This window comes from Staurois parvus, unplaced genomic scaffold (assembly GCF_062004578.1).
Source record: "Staurois parvus isolate SC_StPar_1 unplaced genomic scaffold, SC_StPar_1.0 ptg000644l, whole genome shotgun sequence".
Taxonomy (NCBI): Eukaryota; Metazoa; Chordata; class Amphibia; order Anura; family Ranidae; genus Staurois; species Staurois parvus.
The window spans coordinates 143,031-165,699 of NW_028318440.1; the positions used below are offsets into that span (position 1 = coordinate 143,031).

Here is a 22,669-nt window from a genome sequence, read left to right on the forward strand (position 1 = left end):
TGTAATGGCAGTACATACAGTATACATAAATGATAAATAATGGTAAAAAGAAGCACTAATGTGTACATAAAATCCAGTTGTGAAACACATAAGATCGCCAAGCACACGTAGTGAGAGGAATAATTCTAGGGCCATCATTTATGATTAATTCAAAACTGATGAGCTGTTAGGGTTTATAAAGTAAACGTACATATTCGCCAGCACACCATGAATCTCCAAATATGGTCCAAAGACTGTGATGCATGATGAAGTGGTGCTGCATGGCTCCGAAACGTTGCACTTTTTTCTGTGATGTGATCCTTCTGCAATAAAAACTTCTTTGGACCATATTTGGAGATCCATGGTGTGCTGGCAAATATGTACATTTGCCTGCGATGTTTCCAGGTCCAGCTGGTAGTTGCTACAGCACCTGCTATTGATGAGCCCTGCTTCCAGGAACGTGTGCGATTGGAATATAGACAAGGGTTTATAAAGCATCAGCAGTGTAAAATTTTGAGTATTGTAGTTTGTCACAGAATTTTCAGGCCTGACATATTTGTTAGCACATAGACATAATCTCATTTATTATATTTTACAAAAAAAATGAGGATTATATTGCGGTTGTGTACAATAAAATTATGCACTTTTTTGTGAAAATATAGGTTTGCTAATTGTTGTGCATTTGTTGCATGGCATACACATTTGCAACTACCATCATTTTATTCCATAGGTTTTCTGCTTTCAGAAAATACTGTATATAATGTTGGAGGGGTTACAAGTATTCTTCAGGCCAAAATTGTGCATTTAATGTGTGTACAAAAATGAAAAAATCAGACCAGGAGTAAAAAGTTAAGGTTCTTTTTACTGCTTGTTAAGAATGTAAGCTATACATTCTTGATTGTGGATAGCTTGGACACAGCTTTTTTCTTTACTAAAGGTAAATATATGATATATCTGTAGCAAATCTTCTGGAGGAACAGTAGGCTAACACCCCAATCACATTGGGTGTGACTTGGCGCATGCAATTTGCATGCCATGTGACTTGCAAATCTTATGCCAAGTCGCACCCTATTGTCCGCAATTACAGGGGTCAAAGAGTACTTACAGTTGTGTTCAAAATAATAGCAGTCAGACATCACTAACTTGATCAATCACTGTTTTTGGTAGAAATAATATTTCTACATGGCAAACAATTTACTAGCAGGTGTAGTAGAGTAATAGAAATCCAACAGACCCAACAGTCATGACATGCATGCTGCTGATTCTGTGTAATTGAATCACTATTTGAAAGGGGCATGTTCAAAATAATAGCAGTGTGGAGTTCTATTAGTGAGGTCATTCATTCTTTGAAAAACAGGTGGCAATTATTGCCCTTACTTAAGGAAGGAAGGCAGCAAATGTTGTACATGCTGGTACATGCATTTCTCTCTGAAATTCTGAGGAAAATGGGTCGTTCCAGACATTGTTCAGAAGAACAGCGTACCTTGATTAAAAAGTTGATTGGAGAGGGGAAAACATATAAAGAAGTGCAGAAAATGATAGGCTGCTCAGCTAAAATGATCGCAAATGCTTTAAAATGGCAACCAAAACCTGAAAGACGTGGAAGAAAGCGAAAAACTACCATTCGAATGGATAGAAGAATAGCCAAAATGGCAAAGACTCAGCCAACAATCAGCTTCAGGAAGATCAAAGAAGGTCTAAAGTTACCTATGAGTACTGTTACAATTATGTGAAGCCAAGCTATCTGCAAGAAGCCCCCGCAAAGTCCCACTGTTGAAAAAAAGATGTGCTGAAGAGGTTACAATTTGCCAAAGAGCACATTCACTGGCCTAAAGAGAAATGGCGCAACATTTTGTGGACTGATGAAAGTAAGATTGTTCTTTTTGGGTCTAGTGGCCGGAAACAGTTTGTCAGATGACCCCCAAACACTAAATTCAAGCCACAGTACACTGTGAAGACAGTGAAGCATGGTTGTGCAAGCATCATGATATGAAGATGTTTCTCATACTATGGTGTTGGGCCCATTTATCGCATACCAGGGATCATGGATCAGTTTGAATACATCAGAATACTTGAAAAGGTCATGCTACCTTATGCTGAAGAGGAAATGCCCTTGAAATGGGTGTTCCAACAAGACAATGACCCCAAACACACCAGTAAACGTGCAAAATCTTGGTTCCAGACCAACAAGATTGACGTTATGGAGTGGCCAGCCCAATCCCCGGATCTTAATCCAATAGAAAACTTGTGGGGTGACATCAAAAATACAGTTTCTGAGGCAAAACCAAGAAATAGAGAAGAACTGTGGAATGTAGTCCAATCATCCTGGGCTGGAATACCTGTTCACAGGTGCCAGAAGTTGGTTGACTCCATGCAACACAGATGTACAGCAGTTCTCAGAAACAGTGCTTATACAACTAAATATTCATTAAGTGATTCAAAGGAAAGCAAAATCTTCAAACATTTTTCAGTTTATATAGTCAATGTTTGAGTTTGTAAAGAAGAATACAAACACTGCTATTTTTTTTGAACAGTCTAATTTTCACTTTTCTTCATTTTTTTTTAGAGGAACAACACAAATTTGATATATTTTTCTTCATGTTTTGATTTGGAATAGAATGTGTAGTGTTTCCAATGCATTTGTGTGTATGGAAATAAAAGCTATTAGAAGGATTTTGAGCTTTATTCACTTTTTTCAGCACACTGCTATTATTTTGAACACAACTGTATATACATATAGTATATACATATACTACTTTTGGTGCGATTTGCATAGACACCTGTGTCAGATGTCTTACAAATCGCACCTGAAATCGGCATGTACCCCGACTGTGAAATCGTGCGACTTCACTGTAAGTCGCACGATTTCAAAGTCGTGGCTTGATGTGACCGGGGTGTCAATGTGTCTTTCTGTTCTTCCCTGTGATGATCTTCCCTGTCTGTATTCAATTTAATTGATACACCTGTGATTTTAAAATGGGCTTTATTAAACAGGCAAAAGCCCTGAAAGAGAATTTTGGTTAGAGTAACTTCCATTCAGTAAAGACAGGGTTAGAACAGTCCAACTAAAATTACAGACAATGTCAGACAACAGTACAATTTGTTAAGCAACCTATCTATGCCTCTCAGTCCCTTACTAGCCAATGGCTAGTTGAGAATAGTTACAGCCCTGCTGGTGTTGGGGCCCTTTAACTCTCTCAATGGAGCACTCCCTCAACAAATTCTTCCCTGTGAATCCCAACAAAGCACAGCCAATTAGACACCAAGTGTAGTTGAAAGACCTCTCACCACACAGGAACTCCAATGATGCCCCTCAAGGTGCTGACAGTTCCCCATCAGACAATCCTACAGACAGTATAGATGTAGATTTAAGCTAGGCAGCAGCTTCTGGCTAAAGTCAGATGAAAGGCAGCCTGCAGCTCTTGGCCTCCCTCTCAAGCCTGTGCTCCTCGATGATTCTCTTCCTATGGCGTTGCCCTACATTTCTTTGCCACTGAAAATCTCTCTGCAGTCTTTCTTTAGATGGAACATTTCACAGTGCAAAGCACAACAGTAGCCTTGTGGTCTCTTGATAGTCTGCTCCTTATCTACAAAGCATGCTCTCATTCCTCTCTGGTCATTGCAGCCAACTGCATGATCATTCACAGAAGCCGCGAGCCCTATGCACAGGCTCCTGGCTGTTCTCACAACAGGCTTAGTCCTGAGTCTCCTTGGGGCTTAGTGAAATCTGCAAACACGTGACTGCAGGCCACCGTCTTGTTTTCTCCCTTGATCCCTGCCAAGGGGACACTTCCCCTGGGCTCCTGACTCATCCAGAAATGCGAACACCCTGCTGTCCTCTCTGGGCCAATCTGTTCGGTAGGGAAGGGGTCTCAAACACAGCAGGACATCTGCGTCTAATGCTAGAGGTGAACTTTGCCTCTAGGCTGTGGCAGCAACCAAATACAATCCTCTTCAGCTCTCTTTTCCCTGCATTGTCCATACAGGCCAGGAAGCAACAAATTGTAGTAAGTGTGCCATCGTGCAGTGGTCCCACATTTCCCCACATTTACTGATAATTATATTTTCATCCATGATCTCCATCACAGCATGTGGTAATTTCTCCCACACTATTTCTCTATACGAAGTTTTCTCATATTACCCTTACATCCTATGGTACTATGTAAAGATATCTGATACTCAGGGAAGTGAGGGGTTAAACATGTGAAAAAAACGCACCTGTCTCTTTGCAGGTGGTTTGATCCTACCGCAGGTGTGTGCAGTAGTTGAAGTTAAAGCCGAAATCTAGGCAGCTATAAAAAAAAAATAGCAGCTTTGTGATAAATTATTTTTTTTTTTATTGTAAGTAGTGTAAATGCTTTAATTTACCTTGATATCAGCCTCTTGAAGTTTTTGTACAGCAGTGCTCAAAAAAGTCAGCACAAGGTGCCAATCCGCAAGATGCACGCTGATAGGAGGAGAAAACAGAATGACCAAGAGATGAGCTCATCAGTGTACTGTTACTCCTTTCTGCTTTCTTGTCTGTTTCACATGGTTTGGGCAGATAGGAAAGTGAAACTGCAGCAAAGAAAGATTAGGTCCCCTCCCCTGCTAGGCAAGGCTGTGCTTTGTTGCAGAGCTGAATGCATTTCAGGACTAGAATAACAGGAATACAAATCCTTTCGGCAGGTAAACCAGCTCTCGTATATGCTTTTCATCTGTGTATTTACCAGTTTGCCTCAAGGTCAGCTTTAAGTGGAAATAAAATAACAGCTGCACATGTTTTGCAGGCAGGATCCACTATAAACTGTAAATGGGAACTATCATGCAAGAGTATTTCTTATAAACTTTGACAATTTAAAAGTTGGCTCTAAACAGCTCTTTCTTCTCACAGAAATACCTTATTAGTGTGATTCATATTAGTATTTTGGATATATTAGAACTCTTTAAAATGTGATGGAGGATTTCCTTTTGAGGGAGGGGGCGGCTGGTTTATAAAGAATTCTTGATCAAAGGATATTGTAAAAAGGTATCACACCATGTAACTTTTTGTAGTTTACATGTGAATCTATCTTAGATAGACAAGTGCTAACATTTTCTGCACGTATTTATTTTTAGCCTACCTGGGCAATGTACTACAATGATTCCATAGTGTTGTAAACCTTTGTGTCTTTACATGCCATTTGTTTAACAACATGTATGTAAACCCTAACAATGAGCAAAAATTGTCTTATCTCTTTTGGTCTGTTAAATATGCAATTCAAAGTGCTGTCCAGTGTTCTGGGCATTCTGCATGTGTGATCTCATACAATGTAATCCCCATTTTTCTCTGTGGACTACAGAACACTCCCCGCCATATTATAGAGATGAGGAGAGGGGAAGGTGTAGCCCTTAAAATTTCCTGTCCTTGGGTGACAAGGCTGCTCTTTCATAGATATACACAGTGAGTGAGCATTGTTATTCTAGAACAGGAAATGTTGTATTGGCAGGATTACCAGATGAAAATAAAAGGAAAACTAATGAAAACAAATGTGGTCATCACATCTAGGTACCGGTAAGATTTGGTATATTCAATCTTTGTTTTTGAGTTTACTTACACTTTAGGTTGCATAGGTACAAAGGAATTTAGACTACTTTTGTACTTTATTAGTAAGTACCATTTTCAACGACTTTGTGCAAATAAATAACTTAACAGCTAGTAAACTTTGATTTTTTTTTCCCCCTATTTATCTACTGTAAGCATAAAGGGTTAGCTCAGTTTTACTGGCTTTTGCCACAAACCTCCCTATGCATTATTGTATCCTCTGTATATTGCCATGCAGTGCTCCTTCCATTTGGTGATATTTTGTGTAATATGTTTAACCAGCAACAACCAGATTTAAAGGTTAAGTTCACGTTTCCAGACCTGCGCCCCCAGTTTCCCCTGTGACAGTAAGCGCGGAGTCTTCTCCCTGCATCCACTGTCACATTTTGAAAATAGCGCTGCTGTGCTGGTCTTTACCCACACAGCCTTGTCAGTTCATTCACTGAGTTCTGTGAATGAGAAATACTATCAGCCATTGTGGCTAATGGCTTGTAATTCTCAATTAACTGTGCGAGTGCTGAGGAGCGTTCTCATAGCTTGTTTGCAAGCCCTGCAGCTTGTAAACAGCCAGCTCGTAATGGAGGTATGGACTGAATACTGCAGGGACCTGACATTGCACCTCTGATCCACTGATCGTGGTTGCAATGCTTTGCAGCTCCTGTATGAAAAAAAATAATAAATGCACATTTTTTTTTTCTGCAAAAATATGTGCCTTATTATGTTTCCCATTTCCCATATTATGTTTTATTATTGTTATTATTTTTCATATACGGTGAACTTAGTCTTTAACGGGTTAGATCACCTTTACAGACTTTTGTCATAAACCTTTCTATGCATTTCAGTTTCTTCAACTGATTAACTTGCACTGCTCCTTTTTGTAAAATAATGCACACTTTGGATGAAGAAGAATTTTACATGTGTATAGGCAAATGCACAAGGTCTTTCCAGAACATTATATGTTTTTTACTCAGGGTTTTTCTGCAAACAAGATCCTGTGTATATGAAAAAAGGCAAGGAATGGGACTTTGTAGGTGCTAATCACTTAGAGGGAAAATAACTGAAGCAGATGGTATAACAATAATTTATTATATCAATGTTAAAGCAGAGCTCCACCCAAAAGGGGAAACTCCACTTGTTTACACTCCCCCCCGGCCATATTTGGCACTTTTTGTTGGGGAGGGGGGAGCGGGTACCTGGTTTTAACAGGTACTCACTTCTGGCTCAGTGAGTTTGGACCCCCCTCCTTCCCCCCGCAGTCTTCTGGAAGGCTTCACAGGTCCCAGAAGACTAGGAGACCAATCGCAAGGTGCAGGGCATCTTGCACAGTAGGAAACCGGCTGTGAAGCCGCAAGGCTTCACTCCAGGTTTCCCTTACTGAAGATGCCAGCGCCAGAAACCCGGAAACTAGTGAAGAACTAGCGCGGGTGACGACGACGCTGGACCCCTGGACAGGGAAGTGTCCTTATATTAAAAGTCAGCAGCTACAGTATTTGTAACTGCTGACTTAATTTTTGGGTGGGAGCCTGGAACGTCTCTTTAAAATGCACCTCAACGTGCAGTACATAAAAATAGCGTATGTCCCCATAAACAAAATACCCTGCATATAACCTCGAAACTTCCCAGGTCACTCAATAGCTTTTTCTAACAACACAAATATAAGAACTTCATTTCTGATTCTTCGTGATGTCTTCTGAGGTAGGAATGGGTTATTGAGGGATGTGAGGTTGTATCTCAATGCGTTTCACAAAGAGAAGCTTCATCAGGAGAGCAGGAAACTAGTAGTGGGTAAAATAAAACAATACAATTACAAACACGATATGTGACACCTAATAAAGCACAGCAGACTCCTGAAACTTACATTGACACCTTGCATATACCATGTAAATGTGAGATGGTGCCATACACTGAGGAGGTTTCTCCAAAAACCAGGGGGAAGAGGAAATGGAATGCAAGGGAAGAAGAGGCCAAAATATCTCTGACGTGACAGGGAGCCCCGAGAAGTGGTCTAAGCAAATGGAACCCTAAAGCCCAACAGCCGTTTTGCATATCATAATATAAGAGACCAGAAATAAAGTGAAACTAAACAAATAGCAGATGTGGGATGGACAGAAGGAAAATGAACGTACCAAAAAAAAAAAAACAACAGACCCTCTATTCATTTGTCATTCAGAAAAAGGATTGGAGATGAGAGAAACGTTCTTAAAAAAAAAAAAAGCATAAAATAATCGTACTCCGTATGTAAACCATGAACCAATATTAACCTACGTATAAACATCAGTCAATTATTATGTCCTTGTGCAGGAGATCTTAATTAGTCTTTGGGTCTAAGTAATGTTTGTTTTCCTTTCAAATATATATTTTTGTTAAGTCACAGGTACTCTGTAAGGGCCTTACTTCCTACACTAAGGCTAGAGAAAATCTGCCCCCATATAAATGTAGTAAGTGCTTTTGATTACACAGTCCTACTTACCTTGCAATTTACCTTGAAGTGATGCTGAATAACCTAAAAGCAATCCAAGTGGCTAAATAGGTAAATCTGCTTAAAAAAAATAAATGTTTGGGGGTTCTAAGTCATTTTCTAGCAGAAAATGCAGATGTACATGTAGGAGAGTAATACCAGAATTAGCCCAGTGGAGATGTGGTTAAATAATAAACCATGAACTTCTCGTATTAGACATAGCCACTTATAGTAATGACAGTTTACGCTGTAACAGTTTTAAACAAATATTGCCAGACTACATAATGGAAAAAAAAAGTTTAATTTATTAAGACTGCATCCTTATATTCTAACTGGAAGCATGTTTTTTCTACTTTTGGCTTAAACTGAAGCTCGATATGTTCGCGTTTGTTATTGTTTGTAATGTTATCCCTTCTTTCCGTGTGTTTGCAGTAATGCTTTATGAAGTGATTGTATATTTAAACCTTCTTGTACTGGAAGGCAGGCAGCGTGTTATACTTTGAGGACCTCCCAGATAGATTAAACTGACTTCCAGAACTGTATAGTTAATTTTTCCTTATCCTCAATTTAGAATATGACTGTTGAAATGGCAAAACAGTCCACAACAATTAAAGCCATGAAAAATGAAGTCCTGGAAAAGGAAGAACGGATACGGGAACTACAGGAAAGGTAGTGTTTCATTTCTTTTTCTAGTTACTGTGCAATCATCCATTGTGTTTGTCGCCACCATGTGGCTAGCATTGATTTTTTTTTATCTTTTGAATGTTCTCACAGAATGTCATGCCTACATATTTTTGGGTCAGGGGAAGGCGGAGAGTTGGAGGTGCTAATTCTCTACATTTGTTTTTCGTTTCTCTGTTTTAAGTTTAATATCACAGATGGATTTTCTGCTTTCACAAGAAAGCTGGGAAGTGCAGCTGAAGGTCACAAATTGTGTGAACTCATAAATGATTTGATGGAGTAACCAAAGTTAGATTGAGACCCCAGAGTGGACTTAATCACCCTTGATTTAAATTCAAATCAGAGCGAAGTGCAGAGGAATCTTTCAGATACTGTAATTCTTTGCCTGGGGGCTGAGAGACATGTCAAGGTTTAGCTGCTTAAACTGGATTAAGCACCAAAGCTTATATGTATAACAAGTGCAAAAGGACAGTTTTGTTTGTTTAGACTTGAATTGATTGGAGTCTTTTTTAAAAAGAAGAATTCAAGAGCACTGTAATAGTTTACAAATTATAGCTTTCACCTTTTTTTTTTATTTCTTCCTGTTACGGGACTTAAATGCTAATTGCTTTTACAGCCATCCCCTTCAAGAATTTTCTATTTTATTTTATATATGGTTTTGTGCTTTCCATTATCCTAATTGTAGATTACTAATTACATTTTCTTGTCCTGGTTTATGAATATGCTAAGTTAATCCTGGGTGAGGTCATCTGAAAAAATGTCCAAAGATTTTGAATATAAAAGATCATCTTTCCTTTAATTTAATAGTTCATTTTTGCTTTACTCACATTTCATTTTTGCTTGACTAACGAAGAGGTAAAATAAATCACTTCAGCAAGGAAGATATAAGTGTGCTTTTTTAATACCTTTCTGGACAGTGTTTATTGTGCTATAATCATTGAATAGCTTTACTTCTTGTATCAGAATAGCTTTACTTCTTTTGTGTCAGTTACCATGCTTACGTACGTTGGGAAACATAGACATGCCACTCTCACATTTTTTTAAATGATACAGTGGGCCTTAGCAATTAAGATAAAGCTCGGTACACACTATAAGAATTCCATAGGAAAAACAGTCATTTGATTTTTGTACAGTGTGTACAAGACTTTGGACATCCGATTCAGACTTTGCAAACAAAAAGTTCAGAGGAGACAAACTCCAAAAATGTTTTCATATGTGAACACAATGTCCGTTTTTCACTCAATGTGTACAGTAATTGTATGGAAATAGCTGAGAGAAAAACAAGCATGATCAGAAGGAAAGAAAAGACCCAGAAAAAAGTTGCAATGAAAAAAACATTTGGCTTTTTTGTTTGAAAATTTCCATACAAGTTAATACCATTACATCATACATCAATAGCATTAATCCATCATGATAGGCACCTTTGTGGAACATCGGAGGACTGGTCATCAGATTTTCTCATAGTGTATACCCAGTATAAGACTGTCAATGACTCTATAGATGTAAAATAGTATTCATGTGCTTATATATCTGTTAGTAACTCTAAGAAGAAAAAAAATCATAAAAAAAAAAAAAGAATATTTCTGTTAGTACTGCTTTAGGAAACATTCCACACACATATCTGTAGACATGCATGCATAAGTGCCTACAGTTGTGGCTCTCTATAGGAATATCTTAATATTCTTGTAATTTATATTTTATTATAAAGGTTTTTTGTTTTGTTTTTTTTTGGTTTAACTGGATTATCTATTTTCTAATGTGTTGCTCTAATGCATATCTATGATTGTACAAGATATGTGATAATGAAAAATTGCAGTATGTACATTCGTTAGGTTCCGCTAGGTTCCAAAATACCACTTGTTAAACAGTCTAGAATAGACCTAAAGAAATATAATTCTCACCACACTTTCCTAGATAATGCATAGACATTCCATAAAGATGATTACATTCCCTAGGATGTCGTATTAGTTTTGTTGCTTCCAGATATTAGTCACTCATTCAGGTATTAATTAACTTCAATAATTCATTTAGATTAACAATTTGCATTAATGTGGACCAATAAAAAAATATAATATCTTTAAATATATCATGTTTGTACATGAGAGACTGGACAGGCCCTTGGTTCCTAACCTATATAAATACTAAAAATCTGTACAAATTACTCTTGTGGTTGCTATCATTATTAAAGAGTAGTGTTCTAACTGTTGGCGCTATTTAAATCATTTATAAAAACAATAATGTTCTGCTTTATACCTAGCTTCTTTTAGAGCCATATACCTGTCCTGCATTAAACTAATTTTAAGTTAAATTAGTTACATTTAAGCAGAGCATATGATAAACAACAATTTATAAATAGAGATTTAATTTAAGGAAAGGAGCATGTCCTATTGACCCATAGATTCATGTAGATTCATAGATATAGGCTGTGGAAGATCAATGTAAATCTTGACTTTTCCTGAAAAAGTCGTGCTTTGCTCATACCTTTCTTGCCTTCAAGGCTCACTACTGGTTCTTTAATGAAATTGGGGGGTGGGGGGCTCATTAAACAGTGAACAGGCTTCAGAGGTGGTAAAGACTAGGCCAAGTTTGACTATTACTGGAAACTGTAAGATTGTATCATTCTATTATCAGTTACTAGTTACAGCAGCAAAGACTGTGGGAAAGGAGAAGAGTAGTGTATTTACACTTAATTTTCAGGTAATTTGCTTATTCATTCTATCATTATTTGCTCTTGTTCAATTGCTCAGGTTTGTGAAAAGTTGACTTTTTGCAGCTTAACACTGTCTGGTGTGGTCCTGCTATGCTTTGGGCAAAGCACAGCTAACCCATTGGTATTTAGCAGTGCTTTCCCATAGACTTCTATGATGTCCCACGGTTTTGGTGCGGTTTCAAAAATGTAGGAGTTTTGGTGCAATTTCTGAAAACACACCAAAACCACAGGACCTTATACAAGTCTATAGGAAAGCACAGCTAGCCTGCATGAAACCTGTGGGTTAACTGCACTTTAACAAAAGCAGTGGGGCAGTGTGAAGCTGCATTAATTGTGGACTAATGGCCCTTTTCTTTCAGTGGTAAAGTACAATTTACTCATAGCCTAAAATGTATTATTACTATAATAAACTATCTCCCTAAATAAACGTTTTAATTTACACCTTCGTCCTTATTAGAGATTTTTCTGAATTTCCAGGTCCACAACAAGCACTTTCTGTGGTTCTTTCTGCCAGCCCCTGTCCTGTATGTACCATGTCCTGTATTACTTATGTTTACATTACTGGTGGTACTGTGTTGGGTGTCTATTCCATAGCAATTCCACTGCATAGACAAGGCAAAATACCTTGTCTTCTACGTGCCCAGTTCACACCATTGCATTGTGGTGGTGTGCGGGCATGGTGAGCTGAAAAAAACTGTTGCATGCAGTACTTTTTATTTTTTGCAGCGAAGCGCAGTGTGAGCCAATTCATTGCAGCACACCGCGTGGCCAGCAATTGAACTTTATGGGCTGTCTGTGTGATATCTCAATAAAGTATGTTTAAAAAAAAAGAAAAGAAACAACTCAATGTGCTGTGCTCAGCACATCATCACGACACTGATCTCTGCCCCACTGCACTGCAATGCAGAAGCTGGTGTGAAGGAGCCCTTAATGTAGGAGCCGGCAGGAGGAACCACAGAACAGTGAGCAGATGCAAATATTTGCTACAACTGTGTCAAATACTTGCAGCAACTGGAAATCTGCAACACATTCAAGGAGTTTTATGATTTGGGCCACCAGAAAGGTAAGTATCCATCAGCTTACAGGCTGGCTTCATTTACAGTGGCCATCTTATTTACAGAACTACTTTAAAGTGTGTGTTAAACTTAACAATTAATGTCTTTTATTTGCTCACCATTGGTCTGTTAAAGATACAAACAAAAAAATTTTGTTATAACCCTTTGATAAGTGCCAAAAATTTATGTTGATCCTGACAGAAAACTAGTAAGCAGATCACTTCCTGTGCTTTCTGCCTCTGCTGCCTATTAGTTAGCACTGTTCCTTTTTCTTTCTGTGCGAAATACAGAACACTTTGTCTTTATGTTATGGAGATGGGGAGAGGGATATGGACTGGCAATCAAAATTTTTGTTCTTGGGTTTACATACACTTTAAACATTTTGCAATTAATATTCTCACTCTTCAGCTGATTTAGTTAATTGCAGGACAGCTAAACTTAATAGTGCCTCATTGGGTGGAAGTCTCCTACTCTGTCAATAAAAACTACTGTAATTCCCAGAATGGTTATAATTATGATTTATGTGAGAGCTGAACCCTATAGAAATGATGGTGACAGATTTTATATGTTTGTTTAGATTTTAGATTTTATATGAGAATTCCAGGCATTTTTTATATATTAAATTGTATTCCAAGAGAAAATAGTTTACTAATCTGTGTAAAATGTAGCCGTTTTAATGCTAAACATTTTGCCCCTAAGTTCATGCACTCATTTGTTACTAAGAATTTCTGTTCTTTGTCTTTTTTTTATTATGTTTTTGTTTTGTTTTGGGGTTTTTTTTTAACTTGGTGCTATTTGTCTTCCCTGTATGAGGAAAGTAGCAATTTATGGTATCATTTTTATATTAAATACTCTATATACATTTAAGCTGAAATGATATATAAAACAAACACTATTTATCTTCTTTCATAAACTGCTATGCAAGCATCTAGTCATAGGTCTTACACAACATGTATGCTACAGGCTACAGAAAAAATATACAGTGTATCTAGTAATCAGGTTTGTAGATCTTAATCTGTTAATGAGATTGCTTAGTACACATGCAGGCTCAATGCTCACTTTGCTACATTAATAAACAATTCCAGGGTTTTTAGAGAGCCTATTGATCAGATCATGTACATTTTTTAAATTGCAGGGCAATTTTCTAAAGGGCATGTGAATTGTTTGTATAGGAAACAAACTGCATCTCTCAGATGCAAAAGCCTTCTGATACATTGCCCCATACTGATGCCCACATTAAGGAGGTGCAACAATCATGGTTGCAGGCATGAAAACTGCTTGCATGTAGATCTACAAGTTTGTGTAATCCCAAGATGCTGGTTATTGACAAATATATGACAATACTGGTATAAAAACAACATTTCCAACTTCTTATAGATATTCTTGATAAAGAAAAAATTAGCAGTATGTGGGCAGCAGAGTGGCTAAGTGGTTAGAACTCCCGCCTAGCAGCACTAGGGTTGTCGGTTCAAATCCCCACCATGGCACTAGCTGCCTGGAGTTTTCATTTTCTCCCAGTACTTGCGTGGGTTTCCTCCGGCTACTCCGGTTTCCTCACACACTCCAAAGAGAGATGCGTGTAGGTTTATTGGCTCATGTCTAAATTGGCCTAGTGTGTGTATGAATGTGAGATAAGGGACCTTAGAGTGTATGCTCCTTGAGGACTAGGCACTGATGTGAATGTATAATATATATGTAAAGCGCTACGTAAATTGATGGCTGTATAAAAGGAACCTGTAATAAATAATTTAGTGTCCTGATTATAGGATCTGTACTTAATAAGGGCATACGTTAGAACTTTACTTTAAAGCCAAAATTCACCCTTTTCAATTTTTTTCTGCCTGACATTTGTTTTTATTCTTTAAAGCTGAACTTCAGTTTGCAGAAATCTGTTTTTATGCTGTCCACATCCTTCTGCATACTGTGTTACTTTTTGCACTTATTTAACATTTCTTCTGCAGTTTATCTGATATACTTTAGCAGAAATGTTTATTTTGAATTCACAGAGCAAAATAAAGGAATTTGCATGATAACATGTATAAAATTAATTACAGATGATTCGGAATAACATGTATTTGAATACTCATTCAGCCAAGGAAATGGATGATCAGTAATATTGTTAGTGGTTATTAGAAACCCATACGATTCCAATAATGTGATTCAGCGTGATGTCTCCTTTTGGACACGTTTTGAGTGCATGAAAACCTCATAGTACCTGTTTCTTTGAGAGGAGTATAAATCTGAATTGTATAGTAGTAACATGGACCTTCGCTCTCTAGGGTGGCTCGGATGGAAAGGGATGTCAACATGAAAAGGCATTTGATAGAGGATCTGAAAACCCGTCTGAAAATCTACCAGGAAAATGAAAGACCCAGCAAAGAAATGTTAGAAAATCTTGAAAGAAAGGTAATGTACTCTGTATACTTATTCCCCAAGCCTATTATTCACTAAATCACCTTGGAATGTAGTACAGTGCAATGCACGTGCAGCTTAATAATACCCCAGAGGTCAGCTAACATCTTCCCATGACAGGCATTTACTTGATAGCAAAATAACACATAATAAGGTTCAGAAAACTGTTGTTCTATGCACGATCATGTTAAAAATAAAATAGCTGCATTTCTTGGCATACAGTAATTTGTGGAACAGTATAGGTAGCGCATAAACAATAATGTTCATATCTAACCAAGCAGTTTACTCTGCATTTGCATATAGTTAAATATTTTAAGAAGAACTCCAGGAAGTAGTATTACTAGTTTAACTATCCCCTATGCTACTTCATAGGTAGCTTGCACTCTTATGTCCAGTTTGTGACCAATAATTTACATTGTAATACAAAGCTCTCACTACATTTAATAATTTAGAGAATATTCTCCATTAACCCTCTGCACACTGTTGTATACTCAAATACACTTCTAGTAAACTTTGCAGCATAAGCAAGGAATCTTGGTTTGTGTATACTTATTTCATCTGTCTTACTGAAGCAGTTGATAATATTGGTTATTACTCTTGCTCACCCCCCTGTATTATCTCATGATTCAGCGCCTGGAATGTCACAAACACATCCATAGATCTATGATTGTTATGCTGCATGACCCAGTCTATTGTGAGGGCTTGCTTGTTATAGGTGGGAGCAGTGTCAATAGGAAAAAATAGCAAGCTTTGGTAGAGTGTTTTCTCTCCTGCTATACTAATTTCACAAAAGGCCAGGAGGAGAGCATGACACTACAGTTTTTCAAGTGCTTCTTTAATTGCATTTTCTCTTCAGTCTGAATTTCTTCTTCCCATATCACATTTCTCTCTCCTGGGCAAGGCTGGATTAAGAGCAGCGTGGGCCTGGTTCACAGAGTTTCCCCTTACATCAGAGTTTCCAGAGCCCCCCTTACATCAGGGCCTCCAAAGTTCCCCTTTACATGAGAGTTTGCAGGATTGCCCCTTACAGTGCAGCAACGGGGAACTCTGCAGACCCCCTGGTTAAACAAAAAAAATTAATATTATATGGGCTGCCGAAGAATCTACCCAAAGATTTTACTGAATAAAAAGAATACTGTTGTTGCTGACCTCCTTCTTAAATTAGTTGCATTTTCTTTTAAACGCTGATCTGTAACAAGTATAGAGATAAAGAATTCTTTCTTTCATTTTCAGCATGTTTATTGCAGGTTCTTCACTCAAAAACATTGAAGTCAGAGGTTTAGCATTTCATAAATGGCTGCCTACATATTTCTTTCTTCTGGGATACTGAAAACTATTGCAGAACCTGAAAGGACTACTGCAGTAGAGTTATTTAATTTATTCCCCACCCCAATGAGTGCAGCCTACCTTAGTATAATAATTGCCTTCCTCTGTTCTAGCGATCCTCACTGTTCTACCCTGCCGGGTACTGCACAGTCTTTGAAACTAAAATGTTCTAGGTTCTCTTTTTGATGCAAGTTCACACTGCAGCCCCATGGGTGAGCTGTACTGCTCTGGCAGTGTTTCTACACCTCATGTCCTGTACCATATACAATCTATAGCTTGATGATGAACGTTTTATTTATTTATTTCAGGTACTTGTATAGTGCCGTCAATTTATGCAGTGCTTTTACATATATATTGTACATTCACATCAGTCCCTAACCCTCAAGGGGCATACAATCTAAGGTCCCTAACTTACATTCATACATACACATACTAGGGCCAATTTAGACAGGAGCCAATTAACTTACCAGCATGTCTTTGGAGTGTGAGAGGAAACTGGAGTACCTGGAGGAAACCCATGCAAGCACAGGGAGAACATGCAAACTCCAGGCAGGTGGTGTCAAGGTTGGGATTCAAACCGGCGACCCTAGTACTGCCAGGCAGAAGTGCTAACCACTTAGCCACTGTGCTGCCCATAGTTTTGCAACAGCATGTTTATTCTAATTAATGGGCACATTATATCTACTCACCCAATCATGCTTATTTTTATTTTGCTCTCCTGCAGGTAAAAACAATGGCAGAAGAATGTTCTCACAAGAAGACATCACTTGATTCTTTAAAACAGAGATTAAATGTAGTAACCAAGGAGAAGTCACATTATGAGCAAATATATTACAAGATAAAGGAAGACCTGGAGAAAAAGGTATTTAACTCTTTGAATGTAGTTTACTATCTTTGCTTAAGAAGACCATTCATACAGTGAGATTAGGTGATGACCTTGCTTATGATGACCGTATCTTAACAGTGTCAACATCTTTACTTGCTGCTTGCTGAGGTCAACAGGTTGAAAATCTAGGGGACTGCAGATCTGAGGTAAGCCCTGTACACACGGGCCTAATATCAGGCGGCATTCAGCCTGTGTGTATGGCACCTGACTGGTTTCTGTTGAAGGGGCATGACCAAAACAGGTCTGCCGATTGGCTTCCAATCAACGCTCTAAGCCAATGGCTGAAACCGCTGTGTTCTGGTGGGGGAGATGTCCCCGTCAGAACACAACAGCACATTGGAGAGATCGCTGTACTAATACTGCTTGTGTCAGTACAGCGATCTATCAGTTTCTTTTTTCTGATGTATGTGTACGGGGCATTACTGTTCAGGCAGATACTTGGGTATTGATTGCTTTGAGAGAGGACTGATAGCCAAGAAGGACTGAAAACCTATAACACAAACAAACAAAATAGAGGAAATAACTTATTTTTCATTGTTTGGTTGAATGAAAATGATGTTGCTTACACAAAAGGAATGCTCATTTTATTCTAAAAAACTATTTGGATTTAGTCTTTTCTTTTCTGTACTTTATTAGCTACTGTATACTTCAGTTTTTTTCTCATCTACACATAGCTGGTAGCTGGCAAAATAACCCTTTACTTTGGATGATTCAATCTAATCACAGTCTCAGAACAGTGCTATTTACGTGAACTAAGGTTTATTTTGCACAGAGGTGCTTACTTTTTGTATCTCAATCCCTGTTCTTCATTAAACTTTTATGAAATCACTTTTAGGACACGCTAAAAAGCATTCTGTTCAGTTACATAAAGATAGAAAAATATTTAGAAATTCATAAATATAAAGTTTTCTAAAGTCAGCACTGAAATAAGACTGAAGTGCATTTTAAAGAAAAATGGGGTTTAAACTAACTTGTGTGTTACAGAATGTAAAAGTCAGCGACTTGGAAGGAAAAATGGTTGAAGCTGAACGTGCCATGTCTGAACTGGAAATTACTGCTAAACAACAACTTCACAACTTAGCAATGCAGAGTGAACAAGCCTTGGAGGTAGTACAGAATAAATTGTTACATGGCAATAAGAAGATTGAGGAATTCATAACATTTATAAAGGTAAATGTTTTATAGAAATGCATTGCTTGTTTTTTTGTTTTTTTTTTTGTTGTTTCTTAAAGACATAACAGTTTTTAGAATTGTGCGTCAGATACAGTACATCAGAACTGGGAAAAGTATATGTTCTTTTTCATGAGTTTTCCCCAGATTTCTTGTGCTGAGTTTTTACACAAGCCCAATGGTTTTATTGACTGGAATTGAAGCTTATGTCGTCATTAAATAGAAGTATCTTTAACATTTATAGAAAAAATTGTGACAATAAAGCCTAGTACACACAATGAGAAAATCAGACGAAACATATCGATTTCAGATTGATTGTCCAATAATCTGATTGTTAGTACACAGCTTCCGAGAGTCTATCATGACAATGCAAAATTATCTGAAGGGACAAGCATGAAAACCTTTCTCATGATAACAGAACGAATGATTTTTGTTTAATTAGTACAGTATTTGTCCATAAAAAAAATGAGTGACCAAGACCGCGCATGCTTGGAAACAAAGGAATACATTACAATACAATACATTACATCATCATGGGAGTTGTATTCTGTCTTATGAGAATTTTGGTAACTCTAGTAATTCCGCGTTTTTGATATGAGACTAGCATGCATGAAAACAAGATGGCCGATCATTCGTCCGATATTCTCATTGTGTGTGTAGGAAGCTTTACACGCCCAGATTCCATCCTGTGCAGAGATTTTTCAGATTTAGGACATGAATTAAGCACCAGCAGACTGAGAGTGATCATTATCACTGGAGCAGGGACACGCACAAATCACAGCATTCAGTACTGCATTCCTTTAAAGTGTTCTCTCTATCTGGCCTCCCACAGTACACAGAACATGGAAATTCAATTATCTTAGTAAATATAAACTGCTAAATACCTTTTCTCATCAGCAGTTAGAGCAGTCTTGTGACTTCTATCAGTGTTCACCCGAGCACTGGTTAAAGCTTGCAGGAGGAGTTTTCTTTCTGCTCTAGGAGGATGTAGGACCCCTGACCTCTGTCTGGATAGTGTTGATTGGCCCTGTGCTGATCACATGCACCCTTCCAAAAAAAAAAAAAACGCTCTAGCAGTTCACACCAAACTGAGCATGTGGAGAGTGACTCAACACAATATGTTTTATCAAGAGATAAGAGGGGTGCACTGGAAGAAGGGAAGGATCAGAGAAGTCAGGATCAAACAGCATTTTTACACATTTCAGAGAATTAACCCCTTAGGTTCCACAGTGAGTATATCAAGCATGCTTTACTGCATATACAGACTGACTTTACTGTTGTGGGTTTAGTGACACTTTAAGTAATGTCTGTAACACTTGCTGCTACACCAAGAGAGGAATGTAATAGACTTTTTAACTACAGTAGCCCTTCATTGACAAAAATTCATTTCTGTTCAGGGCACTGAGAGATTAGGCAAAATGTTTTTTAGATGTTATTTTATTAAAAGAAAAGAAAAACCGTACAAGAAATTAGTTACATAAAAAATATTACAAACCAGACAATAAGCAACAGCAAAGTAAATGTGAATAACAATGAAAAAAAACATTTTACAAGTTTGTACAATCTTCGGTTCCATGCAGGGTACAATTTGCTTGCACAGTCAAGTGCATGTCAAATCTGATGTGCCAGAGTCGCTGGCTTTCAGAAACTTGACCCCTCAGTATTCTTAGGGGTTTCCATGTCAAACGGGAGCCCCTACCTGCAAATACAGCCTTCTTTTCTGGTCCCTGGAGAGGAGGTTTACAGAATTGACATATTATTCACACCAACCAAATGGTAAGGGCTGTGCTGAAGTTTGGGAGTATTTTTTGTGTTTTAATGGACAGCCTTATTGCCAGTTATTCAAAATAAATCTTATATTTTTATGTGGCTGGGTTTCAGAAACAACCACAATAGCCAGAAAGAAATTACTGTATATTTGTTAGAGACCATGATGGCACATGGGCTGTTTTCAAGGCAGCACTTCTGTTGCTTAGATAATTTTGCAGTACGTTGCCTGTTCTGTTTACACTGCTAATTGATTTTCATGTGTGTTTTGTCTGCTGTTGTCAGGAACTTTTTCTTTTTTTTTCTTTTTTTCAAAAACATTGTCAAGAATTTTAGAAGCATCCAAGGCAGTTTTGCACCTTGCTTTTCACTTACATCTGAATATTCTCTGCCCTTGATTAATTCACAGGTGTTTGATTTTACCACCTATCTACCAGCACCATCTGCGCTGCTCAAAAAACTTACAGGAACACTTTTTAATCAGAGTATAGAAATCCTTGGACCCATTGTCAGACCCTACACTGGTGTAGTGGGTTCTGAGTTCCTCCTGGTGCATGACAATATCTGGCCTCATGTGGCAAGAGTATTCAGGCAGTTCCTGGAGGATGAAGGAATTGATACCATTGAATGGATATCATGTTTCCATCCATCAACGCTGCCAGGTTGCACCTCAGACTGTCCAGGAGCTCAGTGATGCCCTGGTCCAGATCTGGGAGGAAATACCCCAGGACACCATCCGTCATCTCAGTAGGAGCATGCCCTGATATTGTCAAGCATGCATACAAACACGTGGGGGCCATACAAACTACAGAGTACCATTTCGAGTTGCTGCAATGAAATTTCAGCAAAATGGACTAGCCTGCTGCATCATTTTTTCACTTTGATTTTCAGAGTGTCTTTGAAATTAATCCTCTGTAGATTGATAATTTTCATTTCCAGTCAAACGATGGGGCATCCTTACGTTCCTAACACATTACCCAGTCCATATCAGTATAGATATCCAGCATGAGATTTTTCCCCATTGAGATCTGATTTTTTGGAGTATAAATGGTGGCTTGTAGAACTGGATTTTATACACTGTCCTGTTTGCTATAGCAATGAGGAGTGTCATTTAAATTTGTTTAGCTGGCAATAGGCTTTCAGTTGAAAGTTATTTCAGTGGATTAAAGCCAACCAATCACTTCCACAATCATCCGAGGGGTACCAAACACCTGACCTGACTGTCTCTGATATGTATTCTGGGCTCCACTGTTCCACCTGCGGTCCTGGCAGTGGCATGATGGGTGTCAGTAGGTGAAATGGAGGGATATCAGAAAACATCTGTTTGCTGATCTTTCCTCCGGTGAGTGAACATAAACTCATGAAGCTCATTGTACAAAAAAGTTACATATCACCACAAATGTTGGCGTGAAAGCAATAATTATAGGACCATCATTCATGGTAAACTGATAACCTGTAAAGACTTTTAAAGCTCCTCCTATGGATAATTCTGGGTGCTGAAGTTTGTCGCCATTTCATGAGCACAAGCAGTTTTAAAGCTTGATGTGTTTGATATCTATTTACTTGTCACAACCTCATCTTTTATATTGTATCAAAAACCTTGGATAATATATTGTTTTTGTGCATTAAAATTAGCATATGCATTTTTTTTTTTTACTGGACTTACACATTTAATAAACATTTGCATTTGATCTTATATGACATAAAAAATTGCAACTAGCAACATTCTATTCTGCAGAGTCTCTGTTTTCCAAAAATGTTTAATGTATGGAGGGGTAAATAATATTCAGGCGTAAAATATGTATTTACCAAGTGTAAAATCTAAAAAAAAAAAAAAGTGGCCTAAATGCAGCCAGTTTGCAACCACACCACCATAGTTAATGTTTGCTCACACTGCTGCTCTTTGAAGAAACTGAACTAATTTATTACCACCACACCATTACTAATAAAATATCTGTAACAGGTGTATATGTGTACAGTAGAAACTTTAAAGTGACCCTCTCAGGAGTTCAGCATAGCTACAAAGGTACTAACCCGAGAAGAAAGCTGATTTATACATACCTTCTTGCTGTCTTTTTTGTTAAAACATCACCCTGTAGGAGAGCCCCTAAAGCTGATCCAATTCGACTAATCAGTTTGGTCAAAAAACGTGATGTATGGGATGGCGGGAGGAACCATAGCACCCAGCAGGGAACATGCGCTCAGAAGTGTGGGATAGGATTGAGGTGGAGAGGTTTTCGCAAACAGGTTGATGCACAGATATTGTATGCATTTTGCTGCTTTCTTCTCAGTTGATGTTTTCGTAACTTTGTTGATCTGTTGACAGGGCCACTTTAAAAAATGCAGCATTCTTACTACTAGAAAATTGGACTTATATATGCATTTATGTATGATAAATACAGCAATGGTGTTTTAAAGCTACTTGCAACCCCTGGCAAAAAGTATGGAATCAACACTCTTGGAAAATGTTCATTCAATTGTGTAGAAAAAAAACTAATCACAGACATGCCTCATAACTATTTTCATTTAACATTCCAACCTTTGGGCTATAAGAAACAAAAGAAAAAAAAGAAAGAAAACTGTAGTCAGTTGCAACTGTTTTTGCAGAGGAAAAACTGAACTATGCAAAGATGTTCCTTCCTTGCTTCTTGTTCTACTGCTG

General features: G+C 37.9%; 1 protein-coding gene across 1 annotated transcript in view; it reads left to right on the plus strand.

The window, feature by feature from the left end:
- LOC149448992 (centlein-like) overlaps nt 1-22,669 on the plus strand; it is a gene marked incomplete at its 5' end in the record, with an annotated part of 181,161 nt that overhangs the window by 114,343 nt on the left and 44,149 nt on the right. The window contains 4 exons of the mRNA XM_089693971.1: nt 8,572-8,669; nt 14,726-14,852; nt 16,909-17,046; nt 18,055-18,240. Of these exons, the coding sequence (XP_089550097.1) occupies nt 8,572-8,669; nt 14,726-14,852; nt 16,909-17,046; nt 18,055-18,240 (549 nt within the window). The remainder of the gene's footprint in view (nt 1-8,571; nt 8,670-14,725; nt 14,853-16,908; nt 17,047-18,054; nt 18,241-22,669) is intronic.